The sequence below is a fragment of the Orussus abietinus genome, unplaced genomic scaffold (genome assembly GCF_000612105.2).
Source record: "Orussus abietinus isolate OABI.00-Male unplaced genomic scaffold, Oabi_2.0 scaffold59, whole genome shotgun sequence".
NCBI lineage: Eukaryota > Metazoa > Arthropoda > Insecta > Hymenoptera > Orussidae > Orussus > Orussus abietinus.
The window spans coordinates 192819-212626 of NW_019395985.1; the positions used below are offsets into that span (position 1 = coordinate 192819).

At 50.6% G+C, this 19808-nt stretch overlaps 1 protein-coding gene across 2 annotated transcripts in view; it reads left to right on the plus strand.

Annotated features, from left to right (window-relative positions):
* The window catches only part of LOC105695119 (protein rhomboid), a 90686-nt gene that overhangs the window by 38876 nt on the left and 32002 nt on the right, over nt 1-19808 (plus strand). For both annotated transcript variants that reach the window (XM_023433947.1, XM_012416430.1), the window contains one exon: nt 17624-17736. In XM_023433947.1, the coding sequence (XP_023289715.1) occupies nt 17624-17736 (113 nt within the window). The remainder of the gene's footprint in view (nt 1-17623; nt 17737-19808) is intronic.

Genomic DNA, 19808 nt, shown 5'->3' on the forward strand with positions numbered 1-19808 from the left:
AAGATCTCCAAAAAGATACAACGCCGGACAAAAATTGTCAGCTTAAAAAAAAAGTTGCCTAAGAATTAATATCTCATTTATTTTATTTGCTTTTTATATTTTTACGCGAATAAATCATGATTATCCATTTTACTAAAAACTATCCCGAAGGGAGCAGGACTCGTCGAGGGGTGGTTGGAAAGAGGTAATGCTTTTCCCGAGCCCCCCAACACCCTCGGGGGGGGCTCTTTGGACTAATTTACAGTCGGCGAAGCGTTAGAGTTGGCCCCGGCTCGCGACTTCAGCTCCTCGAGGGCCGTTGAAGAGGGTCGAGGCGGAAACGCGACGGAAACGAGGCGGAAGTGAGCTCAGAGGGGATTTTACGGAATCTTTCGATTCGCCGAGCACACACCTCGTGGAACGCACCCCGTATGTTTACGCACTTGCGTTTGCTTTCGCGCCAGCGGCGGTGATTAGCCTTTGACGCATGCGGCGGCACCCCCGTCGCGTGTGGTTCCAGTTCGAGAAGAAGGTCGCCCGATTTCTGAGATACCGAATAATCTTCAAATGGACCGCCGAGTCGCGGAAAGGAAAAAAAATTCATTAGAAAATGCTCGCCCTCCGCGGAATATCTCCAAGAGAATAATCGAATCACTCGCGAACGATACGAAGGTGAGAGAGAACCTCCCCCTCGCGGTGGGCCGAAAATCGGAAAAACGGGGAAATAAATCGGGGGCGCCAAAAAGTAGAAGAAAAGCCGAAGCGAGAGCCCGGGGAACATCGATTACTCGGAAACCGAGAGGCGGACATTTTTTTCCCTCCCTCCATTCCCGGGATATTACAATTTTTCTAAAAGCCCTCTCGCCGTATCTACAGTTTCAGGGAGGGTGGCGGCGCGTCGGGCGGGCGGAGGAAATGGCGCCCAGAAAGGGCTGTAAACGCACTTCCGGGACTTTCAATGATGTATTCAAGTTTCCCCGCTCCCCTCCCCGTCGGACGAGTCATGAAGTCTTTTGAAAACGTTGCATATCGTATTCGAATCTGTCCCCGGGGTCGATCTCCCGGCCGCCCGCCCACTTTTCCGCCCGCTCGCTTCGAGGGGAAGCTTTTCATTTGGCGACGTCGACGTCGATCGCCTTTGGGAAGCCGGAAAGGAATTTCCAGTCTTAACGAAGCCACTTGTCGTCCCCTGTCGAGTTTTCCGGGACCTCCCTCCCAGTCGCTTTGACGACTTTAATGGCGGGTAAACGTCGCCGCGAGTCCTCCCCCTTGTTAGGGGACTTTCGACGACCTCGAAACTGTCGAAGGCGTTTTCACGTCCCTCGCTTTTCCTGCTGGAAAGCCCTGCCCGAGTGTTTGCCGCCTCCCGGTCGCTGGGATGGATCGGGATCTCGAGAAATTCTGTCCCTTGTTCGACGCTCGCCCTCGAAAGAAAATCTCGCGAAATTCGATATTAAATTTATACGTTCGTTTTCTTAGTTTTCTGCAGCGGATACCCTACGGTTCTCGGATTATAAGTCATCCTCCGGTAGGGCAAAAGCTCCTGGAACACGTTTTCAGGAAAAAAAAAAATCACCGAATGGATGTCGAAAGTGCGGCGAGAAACGACGTCGCGCCTCGCACCGTCGGTCCTACGCGAGAGCGGCCGAGTCGGTGACTCGGCCGGGCGGCGGGAAAAGAAAAGTCCCCTCGGGGCTCGTTCCGTCAATGAACGCTGAATGGGACGCGGTCAATAGTTCCCCGACGCGAACCGCGTTGCCGCACGTTGCCGGCGCTATGCCGCTCGCGGTGACTCACGGCGGCGCCTCGGCCCGAGTGGGCGTCCCGACGCGGCCGTTCCCCTGGGACTCGCCGACGATTCGCTGGATCGAGGGGAAAGGACGTGGGTAAAGTTGAAATAAGGACACGCGAACGCCCTGCGTAGGACTCGCCGCGTGCCGGATGCGGCGCCGCCGCGTGCGGAGATTACCTAACCGCTCGCGGAGATCCACTTTACGCGCGGAATACCCATCGTGACAAACGCTTATTTTTTCCCTTTTAAGAACATGTCGCAGAAATAAGACGAGGCCTTTAACAGAAATTTTATTCAAGTTCGGGGTATCAAAGGGTTAGTGGGGACGGAAATGCAACGTAAAATTGAGATTTAAAATGGGACCGGATTTTTGTTGGAAAGAAAAAATTGCGTTTCCTCGCGATCCGCAATTGACGCAATGCGGCTGCGTCGGTAGACTCGGTTTGCAGCGGAACGCGAGAGAAGGAACTCGAATGCTTTGGCCTTAACAAACCACGTCGTAGAAGGCTTGTTAAGATAAAACAAGCAATTGTTGGGCCAGAAGGGTCAATCCCTCCTTCCTCCGGATTCCGGACCGCCCTCGTGGGCGAGGCGGAGGAACGACGAGCGGAAACCGTGAATTTTCGTCACTCTTTTAACGGGTCAATTGGAAATCCGACGATTAATTGCAAATTTGTCAATATCCGTGCCTTCCTCCTCGTGGGTTATTATCCCGAAAGAAATTGACCAGGGCGTGCTCGATTACGCTATTCGCGATATTCTTGACGATTCCCAGGAGTCGCCCACGGAGTCGTGACGTCATGTCCGTGGGAATCGTCTCATTGGCCAATTGTCGCGAAATCGTCCTTCAACCGTGCCGAAAGTAAAGTCTCTCTCATTAAAATATTCCCCTCGGGCGGTGGGAAAAAATGACTCGCCCCAAATGGTCTCATTCGCGAGGAATTTCATTCGCGGACTCCTCGCAAATGGAAGCGCGGAAGGAATCGTTCATAATTCCCCTGATATGCCATATTCACGTACGTCCTAAATAACTTCTCACGACCATTTCTACTTAATTCGCGATTCTTCTGCTGCGCCCCTGAAAAAATTCAGGAATACCCCGGCGCCGTTGAGGGAAATTCCGCAAAAGTTGAAAATCATTTCTCCCGATCCGCTACGTCAAGATTTTATTTTCCTGTCCTTTCGTATCTTCGGTCGACGTACAAATCGCGTTCGCATTCGATATCGATGCATCGAGCACGAGGTAGGCGGGTCGTTTCATTCATTGACTCTCGTCATGCGCTCGCCGTAAATGGTCGCACGTAGTCATTGAGAGTTTCACGGGTGCCGCACGGCGGGCGCGGCGCGGCAGCCGGAGCCGCAAGCGGCGACCGGCGGGGAACTCGCTCCGAAATAGCCGAAGAACAAAGACACCGAGTCTTTGGAAATCTCGGCCGCATCGGCGGATCTGCGGGTCCTTAACCCTTTCGCGACTCTCCTTGCCCAACGACCGCAATTGTCTCCCACATTTCCCAATCCTCATTATTTCGGGAAGTCGTCATTATCTCCGCCATTGTCTCCCTTGCGCACCCAGCTTCCTCTGACCCTCGCTGTTACCTATTTAAAATTTTTCACAATTTCCAGGGGATTTCTCAGGAATTTTTTCACATTTTCTTTTTGTCCCGTAACCTCCAAAATGAACTCTGTATAAATGAAATACCATTCGGGGTAATTGCGCGATTCTTCCTCGCCGAGTCGATGTTAAAATGCAGGAATGCAGAAATGCAGGGTACCACGGTGGCAAGGCGGATACCGGAAGCGAATACCTGGGTGCATCCTGTACCGACGTCCAACGCTATCCTTGTCACGCCTATACAAGGAAATATATCAATTCCAGGGGAAGGTGACGTCAAAGCTACGGATTTACTGGAACTCGCGATTCACCCAGACGGCATCGATGTTCCCCGCATGACAATTTCTCCCGGTGCATATTAAATCAATTCGAATTGCATATACCCGCGAAGTACCCGACCAAAATCCCCCTTCGCTTCAAGCACCAGAGAAATATCGTTCCTCTAAAAATGAACGTGTGGTTATTTTCTTGGGTTTCGATTTTTCATTTTCGGTACGGTCCGGGCGGGGATCTCGAGGTGTATAAAAAAAATGGAACGGCGTAATTACGGGATATAAGTACGTGGGTATGCAAGGTATTACGGAGGCCGCGAATACCGGAAGCGAATACCTGCGGCCCTTCCCCGTATTTCCAGCGCGGGCGTCGCGACGCCGGGTGTCGTTACGCCGACGTGCCCGGACGGGACGTAGGTCGTCCGACGATATTCTCGTCACGCCGATTCGAGGAAACACGGGGAAGAGAGGAAACGACCTAAAGAACGGGACGAGAGAACCTCTCGCAAGGTGGTCCTTGGCATAAAGAGTGCCATATTTATGTACAGAATTTATGCGTTGCGTATGTACGGCACAGGGGAAGAAATTGGAATTTGGAGAAATTTCTTCCCCATTTGCGTTTCCGATCGAGATGGGGCTCGAATCGTTCCGAAGTAACCGCGGAGGAAGGAGAAAAGAAAAATGCCGACGGGACGAGGGGAAGAGTCCCCCCTCCTTCGGGAAACGTCGACTCGAGACAATTACGGGAAGAGATCACGTGGAATTTCCTTTCCGAATCCCCCGACCAGGAATTGAGCAATAGAGCGCTTAAAAAATTCCAAGAACCTGAAAAGGTAGAAGTGCGACTTCTAAAGAAAAAAAAAAAAATTCAGAAAGGTGAAAAACTCGCCGACTCGAGATTTTTTTCCAGAAAAGGAGTTTCCTCGGCTTTGCTCTTCCCTCCTCGCCTTCGACGAAATTTAGGATTCCGTTTTTCTCCGTTCCCCTCGTCGTCGCCTCGTAATTTCTCGATTTCCCCCCCCCCCCCGCGACCCCACGAAAGGATTGCAAGAGAAAAAAAAAGGAGGAACCCTTTTTTTCCTTTGGATCCGACTTTGATTCGATTTTCCTGACTTCGCCGACGCGATTGAATTTCCCCTTTTCCGAACTTTTATCCGTCTCGGTCTCTCTCGGCCATTCTCTCTGGGGAGTTTTTTTCGGAATTGCTTTAGCCCGACTTTCTTGATTGCGAGACAGGTGAAAAGGGGTGGAGAAGCATTAGGTACGACCCTCCCCTAATTGCGAGTCCTTTAATTATGTATCTCTGGGAATCCGTGATCGAAATATTTAATTTTCTTTCGATTGTTATTTTATTTGTCGTCGTAAGATCGAGCATACGGATGGAGATTCTTCATTTGGAGTATACCCAAAAAAATGAGAGGGAAAAAGAAATTGATGGAAGTGTGTCCGGTTCTTCTTTTTCTCGGGTCGATCACTCGTAGCGGGGGCGTCGTGGTCGCGGGGGCGTCGCGACGCCGAGACGGAATAAATTCATGGATCGAAGTGGTCGATAATTTATGCAGAAATAAATTAGACGGGAAGTACTCGAATCCATATATCGCTCGGGTGAGTAAACAAATAAACGGGCAAGTACGATCATTCCTATTTTTACTCCCCTTCTCTCGGCGCGGCGAGAGAAAGGTGGCGTTAATAAAAATGCTAATTAGGAGACGTTTAAGTTCGGTTGCGGAATCGTCGCGGAAAGGAGGGCATCGAGACGCGAAGAATCGATTTTGTAGTTTTATCGATCACGAGAGACATTTTTGGACGTCCAACTGTTACGAGATAAAATTAGTCAACGGGATTGAAAATTTCCTTTCGAAATTCCCATTTTCCCGGCGCGTCGCGGGGGCGTCCCGGGGGCGTCGCGAGGCCGACAAGGTCGCGAGACGCCTCGGCGTCTGGTCGCTCGGGTCTCCCCTTTATCAATCGAGGTCGCGAGCCGTCGCGAGACGTCGCGCCGCGCCGCGACGCGACGAGACGCGGCACGCCCGGGGAGACGCATCGGAAATGCGCACGACGGCACCCTATAAATAAGCGTCGGTCGCGACGCCTCTGGTACCGCTTCGAGTTGCACCCATGTAAAAATATATTGCGCCGGCCTCGTGCTCTCCGACGGGCGAGGACGAGTCCTCTCCTCGAGCCTCTCCCTCTCTCCGACCCGGCCGATAAGGAGTTTCGAATTTATCAGTCAAATTTGAAACTCATCGACGCCGCGTCGGAAAGAACTGTCCTCGGAATTACGTCAATTTATTTGACTTTGAGTTAAATAAATCAACGAAATATTTCCTTGGTTCGATGCATTTGTTTTCTCTGGATGGGGAGGACATTCGCGTTTAAAAATTGAGGTTCGACGAGAAGCTCCGAATTTTCAATCGGGCATCTCGAAGGAAGTTCCTCGAAGGGTCCAGCTGATAAATGCACAAGGCACCCCAATCGAGGTCAAGCATGAAGCAGGGTCTAAATAATGCACCGGCCGGAATGCGTCTCGAAATGCCGGAGGAAATAAGGATAGAAATAAAAGGAGCAGCCCTCGAAGGAAGGAAGGGTGCTTTCTCGAGAATTTCCCGAGGGATCGGATCCGGCGAAATCAACGATCCCGTTTAATCTGGCGGGGCATTAAACGCGCTTATCGAGGCATAAAAAGAGCGAGTTGGGGTGCATCCGCGGCCTAATGCCCCTCGAGGGGAAGGGAAGTCGCAGTTTTTGTAAACTAAGCTGGTCCCGGGGGCGGAGTCCCCCCGGCAAGGTGATAATCGCTACTCCGAGGGGCATTAAGGCGCACCCCCCTGACTCCCACCCCGCGGTAAGACGCGATGACAGGCGCTGATAAGCGGAGCGCAGTAAAGGGTTGTAAGTGAATTACGAGGTGAGACGATGGTCTCGCCCGAGTAATCCCTCGTCGAGGAAGCCCTGCGACGACCGGAGCAAACTCTCATGGAGAGTGCATGGAATGCAAGTGCACCGGGGGCTGATTCCAACCCTTGACCGGTGGGGGCTAGACGGTGATTACGGGGTATTGCTATTTTTATCGCCGATCCTGGGGTTTCATGGAAAATTCGGAGGAAATCGGATGAAATTTTGGGTCATGGGGTGACGCTCGTTATTTTCATCTTCTAGAATTTGCGCCTTGATTTTCATACCAAACGATAACGCAAAAACGTGAAAGGGACCAACTTGCCCCGTGGACGGAAAGCATCGAAAAAAAAAATTCCCTCGGTTGTTTATTTTTTTTAAGAACTTCCCTTTTCGCCTCGAAATACCGGAAGTCCACTTTCCACCACGACGAGGGGGCAAAAACCCTCGACCACGTAGCGACCGCAGGGTCGGTTCCCTCAAAGCGAAAACCAGGGTTCGCGTACATATGCAGCGTACAGGTGCAAGTATGACTCGCCTTCGCGTATTCAGCCCTGAGTCCATGGGGGAAAGTGCATCCCCGGCGAGTGGGTCTCTTCATGGGTGATATGCCTCCCCCGGGAGAGGGTTTCCCCCGTTTTCATTTTATTTCTTCGATTACTTATCCGCTTATTCGTTCGTTCCGGTGGGGGGAGGGAGGCCAAAAGATCGATCAGCCCAGCCGAGCCTCGCGGATTCCCGACTCCGACTCGCTCCCCGGGAACGAGTGACGAGTCCCTCGGGAAATTCTGCGGACTCCCTTAATGGAATTGCAAAGAGACGGCGGGATATGCGCCGCGATGCAATATTCAGGAAAACGCGGGAACACCTAATTAGCGCATCCTGTTCAGGAGTTCCGCAGGATGGGCTCCTACCTCGGACCTCGACCGGACATTTCGACGCAGCCACTCTCGCGACTCTCGTGACTCTCGTTTTCTGGGGTAAGAGCCCACGATGGGAGGAAACACCCCGAACAAAGGTTACTCCCAGGATGATGGGGAACAACATTTCCCTGAGACACTTTTCGATGGCACCCCTCCTTCTCCTCGAAAATCGCGACCTAATGTCCGCCACCCTTCTACCGATTTATTTTCCTCACTTGGAATTCAAATTTTATTCCCTTTCTGTTTATTAACGCCCTGTCCTCTTTTATCCGGTTATTTGGATATTCGGTGGTTTTTGGGAGGCGAGAAAAAGCGTCTCCGGTCAGGTGCGCTATCTTGGCCATAGGCAAGCGGGAAAAAGTGAATAAACGCGTAAAACCGAATAAGCGAGTACAGGGGGTTATCTGGGGGAATAATCAGATAGGCGGGCGGAAATGTGCGGAGGCAAACGTTTTCCACCCTGTAACCCTTTCCGCGCTCCCCGGGCGGCTATCGGGCCGGCTCGGATATGAAAAGGAATAAATTATCCCGGCTTTGGGGGCGAATCGCCGAAAACGTTTCGCTGACTTACGCTGCTCACCCCTCGGCGTTAACTTCGCCCGGGAAAATTAGTTTCCGAGGAGACGTACGCGGTCCGCCATGGCGGGCGGAAAAATCCCGAAAAAATATGCCCGGCCTGTTTCCGCCTCCGATACTTTTTCCCGGCTTAAGACCGGGAAATAATGTCGGCGGTGTTGTCGCTAGTTGATATTGTCGCGCGACAAGGCGGCCATTGTTCCGGTCACAATGCCTTTTCGAGTTTACCGGGACGACGCGACCGCCCCCTACCAAGAGACCGTGATTTGTTGCCTTGACCGTACGTTTTAGGGAGAAATGCTTTATATGAAAAGTGAAGAACGGGGTGCGAGGGCAAACTTTTGTTAAGGGCGTTTTTCGTTCCCACCGGTAGTTAACGGAATAAATCCCGGTTATTGCAAAGGGTCCGCAGAGTGCAGCGACGACGTTCTTGCGGGACGACCGCAAAAAATTCGCTGCAGGTATTTCCTAAAATCGGGAGGAACTTTTTTCAACACGAAGAACGAAATATACCGCAATAGTACGAGCAGAATTTCTCGAGAAAAAATGTGCCTCTTAATTCCAACGAACCGCTCTAATTACAGGAAAAGTGATTTTCCGCGATAAAGAATCACTTTTCTTTCGGGGAAAATTCGGGAAAAATGATTTCGTCAATCCGGAGCCTCGCGAGACCCTCCCGATCCGTCTCGAAGTTGGGAAAAGCTTTGCTGACGCGAAGATATCGTTTTATCGAAGCTTTTCGCGTCCCCATTTTCTAGCCACCCGACGAGTCGCATTTTCCGCCCGGGGGCGGTCGTTTTTCATTTCGCTTTGGAGATTTCCCCAAATCGCGGTCTCCTTTCCCGGGAGGAATCGCGCGACTGTTGCAGACACGTCGAATTGATCGGATCCATCGGAATTCGCCATGCTCGATCGCAAAAAGGGCGAGAAAGCGGGTGGCGAGAAAGTTACTTCGCCGATCCCGCCCTGGGCGGAAAAGCCGGCGTCCATAAAAATGCGACGAGTGTTAACCCAAATCGAGTCGTAATAGCGAGCAATTTTGTAAAGTGCACTCCGCCGTCCTGCCGATAAAGGAAACGTGCAGAACGCGATATAACCGACGCAATAAATCATTCGGATCCCCTTCCCTCCCCCTCTTAATATATCGGCCCTTTGGTGCACCTGTATTCCGTGCACCCCTGGACAGGGGGGCGACGGGATGCATTGGCGCAGCGTTTCCAGTTTTGACCATTCGATCGCCGATCCGGGGAAATTGGATGAGACCGTTCCGATAAAAAATCGCCATTGACCGAGTCGAGTCTCGATTTAACAGGAAACCGGGGAAGAGAGGCCAGAAATGCGGTCGACGATCGGACGGTCTATTCCGGGGTAAATGTGACAGGAAATAGCCGAGACAAAACTGTCTCAAACCCGGGCATGCAAACGGGTACAAAAAGGGAGGAGGAGGCGAAGACGAGAGTCGGAGCCTGGCCGGGCTCTCGAGGGCCAATGCCAAATCCCGAGGTGACGGTTGACAACCCCGGAGTCCCGGAGAGTCCCGAAGGAGCGAGCAGCCACCCCGGTGCACCGGATCCCGGGGGAGATCTAAAGCGGAGTCGGCGGGGGGAGGCAGGGGCCGTCGCGACAGACAACGAGGTCGTCGCCAGTCGGCACGAGACTCGGCCGTGGAACTCGATGGGCTCTATTCTTAGCCGAGCCGAACTCGCGGACCCCCGCGAACTCGCCAAGGTGTCGAGATTTCTCGAAGAGCGGCCATGGTCACGGCACCGACCTTCGCCACTTTCCACCGGCCGGTCGAGAATTCGGAAAATATTCCCCCACCGTTTATCGGCTTCGTTTCTGGTCCTATCGAAAAATTACTCGGACGAAAATTCTGGCTCGCGAGTGACTCAACAATTTTTGTGCAAGGTGATTTTTCCTGAGATTAACCGGTAACGAGGAATCCGAACTCCAGGGGCGGGAAGTCGGGATGGACTTTTCCGGAGGCATGGGAGCGGATACTAGAGGTATTTAGTTTTTGACGTAACGAAAAACGACTCGGAGTAAAATTGTAGCCTGTGGGTAGGTGAACAACTTTTGTGGGACGCAGTTTTCCGAGGATGCACGAGGAAGAAGGAATTTAGCTTCGGAGTTGAGCCGCGCGAGAGGACGTATCTTAAGCGGCCACCTGCGGCCGCACTATGGGAGGGCGGTTTTCTGGTCTACCGGCCTGCCGTATAAAAAACAGTTCCTTATGAAAGTTCTTCCTTACGTCATCCTGCAAGACTTTTGTGGGAGACTTTTTCCCGTGCCATGCACCGGTAACGAGATATTTCTTCGGGAAACATGCCCTACGCGGTGATGGGGTCAGTTCCCAGTGGGATCGCTCGATGCGGTCTCCATCTCTTTTTTTGGACGTTTTATTTTCTCGTTATTTTTAATGTATTTCGAAAGGAATTTCTCAAGATATGCTCGCGATCCTGACCTCATCCTCGGGATTCTGGGACGGGGATTGGGCGCGCCCGTCTTATCAGCGCGAGAGGTGAGACTCGACTCGGGACGTCATTCCGTTACGTCGCCGTTAACGTTAACCCCTGGGTGCAGCTCTCCCACCAAACGCCATCTCCTAAAGTCAATGGGTCTCGGACTCTCCGACTTGTCGCAATATTTTTAGAACGAAAGTGGGAATATTTATAGACCGCGCCTTTTCTCGGACGACGCGTCACCGGCGGGACTCTCTTCGGGTTTAAGGGCGACGTCGACCCGAGACCGATATTCCGGAATCGATACGTGTCGATCGAAGTCGACTTTCGCGGATCTTCGAAATCCCGATCCGTAAAATTCTCGTTCCACGATTTTTTTTTTAGCAATTTCTCGTTAATCCAATCGATCGGAGATTTGTCGGAGGTCTTCGACCGGCCGAATCGGCACGTCTTGGCAGCTTTGATCGTCGACGGTCATGACGGCGCCAAGTGACGGACCCCCGACGTCGACGTGGCCGTCAGGCTGGCGCTAACCCAAATCGCTCGTCCGCCTTTCTCTGCCTTTCTTTGCCTTTCTTTGCCTTTCCCCGACTCTCTCTCCCTCTTTATGTCGTCTCGTCTCGTCTCGTCTCGTCCCGTCTCGTCGACGCACCGAATTCCTCGTCTCGATGCACAGGAAGGCCTCTTTACGTGCGCTCTCATTGGCCGGGCATGCTAATTGGACGAGTTCGATCATTTAGAATTCAGGAATCCCCTTATCGGTCATCGCGAGAAATCGTCCCGATTTCTCCGATCTGTGATTTCGCGTTCTCGAAATCGGATTATTCCAAAATTTTCCTACCAAGAAAGAAAGACGGCGATTTTCATTCCTCGGAAAATCGACGATTTTCGTGATACATGATTTTTGAGCTGGATAAAAAAATACTCTAAGGCTGATCGATGGTTCTCTTCGAGTTTTGCCAGCTAGTTCCTCGGGGGATCTTAGCTCTATTTAATTATTTAAATAGTAGCCCAATGTGTGGTCTCCCGCTGGGCGGCGGTTTTCAAAATCCAGGCAGTTCGTTATTTTCCGTCTCTCCAGCGTTTATCGACCGGGATCAATATTTCTTCTACGTCCCTCCGCGTAGCTAAATTCGTCTCGCGATTTCTGCCGTCTCTCCGAACCTCCAATAGAAGAGATTTTCCTCGAAAAAAACTCGGGAAAATTTCCCATGGAAGTTTAAAAATCCGAATTTTGAGCGGTACATTTTTTTTAGAAAGTGCTCCTGATTTTTGGGTCAGGCCATCTCATCCTCCTTTTAATTTCCCTTTTTCGGGCCGCGCGGCGATAAATAACGCGAGGTGGACGGTTTAAAACCGTAAACGCGGCGCTCATGATTTTCCTACGCGTCGTTTACCCAAACAATTCCCAATTGGCTTGTCAAAAGTTCTGCCGAAAATTGCCGGTGATTTACGGGGCTGCGCCCACCCTCGGATTTATTCGGCCTTGCTCCGGGATTCGGGCGAAAACGTCCGACCGCAAAACTGCGGAAGAATGGCTCCCACTATAAATTACTATCGATCCGTAGTCCCTTTTCGAAAAGGACGCCGAAGAGATAGGAGTTCAAAAAATAGTGAAAAAGAAAAAGGGCAAAATTTGGTAACGCGAGGTTTCCGGATTAATTAACGAATGAATTAATTAGTTGGACGATTCGTTATTCACCGTTCCATCCGATTATCCACCTATCCGTCCATCTATGGATCTCTCCGGCAGACTTCCAGAGAGCTTTCGAGAGCCGGGCCGAGCTTTTCGCGCCACCTGAGCCAAACGACTCGGCCCGCCTTGGCTATCTACCAAATTAACTTTTACTACCATCTTCCCAATTAATTTACAAGCTTTGGCCGCCGTCTAATTACACGCATAAATCGGCCTATCCTCCGGCAAAGTCGGCTCCTCGTCGTCTCCCGCGCTCCTCAAAGGACCTCCGAGGATGTTGATGCAAGCCTTAATTAATGCACGTGGAAGGCAACTTGCAGCAAGCTCGACCCCTTTTCCCAGATTTTCAAATATCCTCCGGGTCCTCTGAACCCGTTTGGTCCTTTTTTTTCTATTAAATGCGCTTCGCGGCGACAAAGGGAGGACCCGCCATTGACATTTTTTTACTATGCAAATTTTTCAAGCAAAAATCCTTGAAAAAAACATGTATCCCTTCCTTTTCGCGCGGAATTCCTGCGATTTCGTTGTCCAGCCAAGAGGAAGAACCTAACTTTCCAAGTTGCGACGTGCGCGCGAGGGATGCGCAGTGGGCAACAGGTCTTCCGGGCCGGCACGTGTCCCGAGCTCTCCTAGGCGTCGCTGAGAGTGGAGTTAAGAGTCGCGAGGTGAGATCACGACTCGGTGAGTCAGATGGCGCCGATATGTGCGCGTGCGCTCCCCGACGCGGGCAAATATTTGGGCGTACACGCGCGAGAGTGCCTGCACCTCGCCCACCTAAACCTACACCTCGCGATTAAGGTGTCGGGGTAGATGTCTACGCCAGTAGATTCCCCAACGTCGACAGATCGAACGTAAATGCGCCGGTGTAGGTGGATCCATCCGGCAAGGTGGAGGAGTGCCTCGCATACGTAGGTGTAGGTGTAGGTACATCGGGTAAAGATGTGAACGACGACCTAAAAGACTCCTAGAAATTAATTTTTAGACATTAATAAGCTTCTTCGAAAATTAAATGAAAATGTCAATCGACCCGACTCGACTCGAGATCCGGCTAGGGAATTACGGAAGGCAGAGCCTGGGAGTTAAATGGGAGCGGGGAGGGTGGCGCTCTAATTACGTTAACGATATAAACGACGACCCGGGCTGAAAGTGCGGCACGGTACACGGCGAATAACGATGGGAACCACCTCGCGGAGTTCCCACGCATTTTCTTCGTTTTTCTTTTTTCTTTCGCCCTGACCCTGACGCGATCAGAACTCGCCCTGAGAAGATGCCAAAGAGGGAAAATTCGGCCGGGAGAGGAGCTCTCCTCGACCTGGCCCGGAATGAGGAAAGTTTCCCCTAAAGTCCCGGAACTCTCGGCAAAGTTCCTAGGAAAGTTTCCGGGGGCCCTAGGAGGCCCGCGTCTTCCGCGGAGTCAACTCGTATTTCAAGGGAGCTTTTCTCGCCTCTGGAAACGTCCCGGGACGAGCAGCAAGGGCTCTTGTATTTTACATCCAGTTTTTGCATTTCGCCTTTTTCTTCCTTCTCCTCGAACAAATGTCTCGAGACTTGACCCAAGCTTCTCTCGTAATTTCCATTTTACTCTCTCTTTCCCTTACGAGGGGAAACGAGCCGCGTAAGCCTCTGGTTAACACCTTTCGTTAGCATCTTATCTCCTCGTTTTGTCGCGTTTCGAATTTTTTTTTTCCTGTAAGTACCGAAGTGCTCGGTAAAAAAGAAACTTGAAAAACTCCCGAAATTCATCGCCCATCGTTAATCTCCCGATCGAGTTCTGGAGTTAATCTCTCCTCTTAACGACCCGGAAGCGAAGGAGGGGTATATTTGCATTAAAGCCCAGAAGAAAAAGTCACGGTTTAAAAACCCCTCCCTGAGTCTATCGCGATATCGATGATCGATACTCTCTGGGGTCTATCAAACCCGCCCAATTAATTCCCTTTATGAACCCCCGGCAGCAGAGCGGACTCTTGCATAAAATCGCGACTCACCCCTAAAAATGGAATCCCATTTCCAGGATCGGCGAGTCCTTCAGGAATTCGAGAAAAAAGGGCCAGTCGGGCCCACCGAGACTTCTCCCTTAGGATTACCAATTTCCGGCAACGAGCAAGTCTCGAAATGCCCCCCTTCTTTAATCCCGGATCCAATCAGCCTCGCCCCCCTTTCTTTAATATCCAAATTGGAATTATTCCCTGAACGATCGGCGCTCAATCTGGGCCCTAATAAACCCGGGGGGCTCTTCTCTCGTTGGGCCCCTCGAAACGCCGTTTCTTGTCCGGTGAATTAAGTCGTAACGAAGCGTGGGGGAAATAAAACATCAATAAGGGTAAAAGGAATGGACAAAAATTAAGGATGCCCCTTTTTTAAGGGACGGCTTACAAGGAGGGGGATCCGATTGGCATCGATTGATTTTCGCAGGGCATATTTCTGCCATCCGTCAGTTTTCTGCCAACAAGTTTTTGACTTTACTGATTTTTGCTACCCATTTTGGCACCCTTTTGATCTTTCTCACCTGTCGAATTTCGATCATATGGACTGTCATCACCGACCAGGTGTTAAATTGGTTCGGTGTCGCGAGTGCCGCGATAATCTGAAAAGTTTAATCCGCACCCCCCTTTTCCGCCCTGAAGGAAGGCGCCATCTTTTCCGCCCGTCCAATTAAATCCTCCCGTCGAACGAGTTTTCCCCGTATATTTCCAGACTGGGATTCTCGGGGAAAAATCGTAAACTCGAAACTTTTGCGTCTTCCTCCCTCCTTAGGGAGAATTATCGGCGAAGTACGTGGGGGCAGGAAGGGCCATTAAATTTGAGCGTTATTACCGGCTGAATTGGCCCCCTGAATCTGACCCCCCACTTTTCGGTGACAAAAAGGTGGAAAATTGAAAGAAAAATTTTGGAATATTTCCAATCACAATGGACCGCTGTCGGGTTAGATTAACGCCCAATTTTCTCACCCCTTTGGGTATCGTCAAGGCATTATTTATTTGCAAAGAAATTTTTAATCTATTTCCTGCAGGGGAATTTATTACTGGTACTCCCTGGAATTGAGATTACGCTGAAATTGTTAAAAAGAAAAATTGAGGGAGGTCATTTATCGAGGTTTCAATGAATAACGAGACGTACCAGTTATTCATTACGGTGTTGCGGAAATGATCAGCGATTCGTTCGCCTTTGTGGGTGGGGATATTTTATAGATTTTTTGCAGGCAAGAATGCGGATTTTTCGCCAGATATTCGCGGGGTCTAATTGAGTAGCGGAACCGCAGCTCGTATCGAACGGTTATTCCGAATACGCAAAACCGGACTCGGCGCCATTATCGATGTGTAATCGGATATCGATGCGCTTTGCGGGAAACGCATTTGTTCACCGAACAAGACCTGAAACCGCGAGTTACCTAGGACCACGGTTTCCCTTGCCGCGTATATAAACTCTATACATTTTGTCAACCGTGTTAAAAGCACCTTTCCGGTGATAAAAAAACATCCATTGAACCAGCGAAATGTTTCTTTGATTAATTATTTTTTTCTCAGCGTAGTCATTTTGCCCTTTTCCCACGATGCGCAGCAAAAGGGAGCTCAAAGATAAAAAAGCGAGTAGATCCGACGACGAATTAAAAAAGTTTTATTGAATCTCGCTGTAATATTTTTCCCGTGAAATTCAGGGTGTGCATTGTTGCAATTAATTATGAGAAATTAGGTTGTCACGGGCCAGGAGTTTAACTCGATCGAGGTAGCAACCTAATCATACAGAGTGTACGGCACGACATGGACCACTGGGGTCAGCATTTCCTGAAGATCAAAGGAGCCCGACCCGCCTCGTATCTCCCGATACATGAATTCTCTTTTGCCGAATTGCTCGTAATTTCCCCCCTAATGCCGCAATTATTAATTAACTACCCGACCACTACCCGACTATCATCGGCGCCCTTCGCGCTCGGTAAAATCGGCAATAATTATTATAACGAGTATCGTGTTCTTGGAGGATCGCGAGTTGAAACTTCCTCTGAAAATGCCAACAATAGTTCTAGAATTATTTGAGTGAAATTTTACGCGTGGAATTATTTGCGAGTTATTATTATTAAAAATTCCATGTAATACGGAATAAGCCAGGTCGAGGGTACACGATATGCCCTTAGAGACTGCTCGAAGAGTATGGATTAATATTCTCGCCGTGATTTCCGAAGATTCCAGAAATTCCAATATTCGGAATCCGATATCAGCGAGAAACTCGAATAGGCATCGATGAGTTTCGAGGTTCCCCTCCCGCCGGTCGTATCTCTCCCCTGGACTGATAACTCGCTGCCTCGTTCCGCAAAATTCACTTCCGCTCCGATGATCCGGCTATCGGGATACTTCCGGGTCTGGTCTGAGCTTAATTCGATTAATCGCTCAAAATGCATGGACACTGACCAGAGTCAACGCGCCGAGCTTCGCCAGGCAAGAAACGCCCTCCGCCCTGGTAAATAAAATCGACAAATAATGAAATCCACGGTAATGATCTTGAAATAATTTCTTGCAGGGGCGGGAATTTTTTGTAAGAATTTTGCGTTCCGAAAAATCCAGCAGGAATCGAGCGGCCGACCGAATCGGGCGTCGCGCTTCGGCACAGGCTTAATTCGATTAGGGTGCGAGCCGATCGCGCGGGGTGGACACGGACCACTACCCCGGGGGTCAACACGGCGCATTTCCCGGACAAGGGATGCTGCCTGGAGCATTATCGAAACGACATGCTCGCTCGTTACGCGTTGCTCCAATCGAGGGTGACGTCCGCTCCGACGGGGTGGCTCCGTGTTCCCGGAATCGAGTTACACAGGGACCCTCTCCATTTTATGCAACCCTTTCGGTAAAAGAGGGCGCCAAAGTAAACTCTTTTTTCGAGATAAAGTAGAAACGATTAAGAACAATTCCACTTGCGTCCTCGCACCTGCCGGGCCTTTTCTCAACAGTCGAGGGCTGATATCAAAGGTAAATGACGAGACAAGAGCGCCTTTGCCGCCGATTTCGCCCGGCACGCGCCCGGGTGCGCCCGAATGCGGATACCTGCAGCTTGCACCTGCACCTGCGAGCAGGTACACAAGGCACCCGGTGTCTCGTGCATCCCTCTCTCGTGGCCCGACCCTCGGTAGTCTGGCATTCAGCTATTATCGCCCAGGGAGCGCCATGGCGGAACGCCCGATAACGAGTCGCCGCGTCCGCCCGGGCGGCGTTTCCGTCCTGGGCGGGAATCGGCCTTCCGCGACCTGCGATTTGCTTTCATGGCACTCCCGAGGGAACTCTCGCCATTCCGAATTGTTTACTCCTGCGATCGCGGGCACAAAGTGAGATTTCCTGCTAAATTCGGATTTTCCAAAATTCTGGAATAACGCCACTGTCGAGGGAGATTTTTTAATGGTTTCTTAATATTTCCTTTCCTTTTTTCTCAGATGAGTGGCAAGAGGACCAGAAGCTTTAAATGCGCGGTGCATCATCGGGATCGGGAGGTCTGCTCGGAGAACGACTTCCATCTTCTCGTCCACGAGCCTCCCCTGTTCCGCAGGTAAATCACCTCGAATTCCCCTTCGATATCCCTGTTCAAAAATGCGCCAAATGGAAATTAAGGACCAAATCAAATCGAATAAAAGAAAATTGGATTAACGATATCCTTCCTGGAATTTGAAAAATCGGGAATTTCGAATTTCACGGCAGATCTCTTCCAACTCGCCCGTCGCCTTCGAGATAATCGAGCACCGGCGAGCCAATCAACAGTCGGCCACCCCTCGTGTACCTAGAGCAAGTACGTACCCTTCTGTACATTTACAAGTGCACACATCCACCCTCGGAAATCGATGGCCCGACTCGGAATCGATTGTCTCCCCCGCGCGAGTACTCGGGCCGGGTTTTTAACAACGTCCCGGAAAACGTGACCGGGCTCCCGGATGGTTCTCCCTCGGGCTCGGCCTTCCCGGATTTCATTGCAAATTGAATATACTTTCCGCTAGATAACATATATATATCTCATAGTCTTCTTATTTTACGCTTACACGTTTTTTCTCCCAAAGTATGCTACAAATTAAATTCACAATCGCGAGTACCTTGAAAAAAAAAAAAAAAATAGCAAATTCAGCTGAAATTATATTTTCTCACCTATACATTTGCAGGTGAATTTCCTTCTTTTTTTCTCAGGGTATCTAATGTTTCAATTGACGATTATGAAATTTTCCCTCCTGAATTTCCTACATATCCCGAAATAAAAATCATCGGTATTCTTCGCGTAGAAGTCCTAAGTGCACGCACCCCTGTCGGCATCCCCAGGGACGGGGGCGGTTTTAAGGATATCCCCGAAAACGTGAGTGGCCTCCCAACTCGAATGCACTCGAATTCGCCCGCTGGCCATTCATAAATAATTCATTGTATCGCATCCCGGGACCGGAAGTGCGGAAGGAACTGCCTTCCAGGACGTACCCTTCCCCTCCATGGGGGAATCTCGACTCGCCGAATTCCTGTGCACCCCAGATAAGAGAGGACCGCACCTCTGGACTCTGCAAATAAAATATCGTCCCGTGTTTGCGAGACATACCAACCCCTTTAGGGGATGGGGTACGACGAGGGAGGGTGGGGGAATTCCCCTAAAAATATGGACGTTATTCCAGGCAGGTACGAAGAGAGGCACATGCCTCGCATTCGGCGCTTGCCTCTTCAGCGCTTCGAGGGGGTGCATCGGGGTGCACCGGGATGCACCTTTTTCGGAATCCTTCACCAACATCCATCATGTCGGAGATGGCGAAGGCGATGAAGGTGATGGAGGTGCCGTGGGGGTCCTGCCCCTCACCGGGGGTGGAAACTACCCCTCTTGCATTCGGAAGCCTGGTCGCGGCCGATTGCGCGGCTCGCCGGGAATTCGGAATTTCTGCCCAGGGGAAACGTTCGAGGGGAAAGTGCCTGGGATGAAAGTTGCACGGAAAAGCCTTGGGAACAAGTTTTGTCCGAGGGAGTTTTCGATAAAACTTGTTGTCAACGCGGAAATCCAAATTCGGGGAGTGGGTGTCGGGGGGCGGGTCGTACGGCATGGAAATCAGGCATTTCCGCCCAAAGGAAGCTTCGCTCGAAGAAATACCCCCGGAAAAACTTGAAGACGATGAAGTAACCGACAACTTTTATCTGGAGTTATTTTCCGTATCTCGTACCGTTTACAAGTTATTCCCGGATTTTTATTTATTTTCCCATTGCCTACCTCTCCGATTCGAGAAAAAAATGAGTAAAAAATTAGTTTCCGGAAGGGATCGAGGATTTCATACCGAGAGAGATATATACCCCCTTGTGAAGGATAACCAAGGAGGTGGCACGGTCTTCTCCCGGGCTCAAATTTTAGGGGTTGAAATTCCCAATTTGTAACAGGAACATAGGATAACCAAAGAGGTGGCACGGTGTTCCTCCCGAGCAAAAATTTTAGGGGTTGAAATTTCCGATTTCTAACAGGATCATAGGACAACCGAGGAGGTGGCACGGAGTGTCTCCCGGGCAAAACTTTTAGGGGTTGAAATTTCCGATTTCTAACAGGATCATAGGACAACCGAGGAGGTGGCACCGAGTTTCGTGCCTTAGATCTACGAGCGATTTTCAAGGATCAGG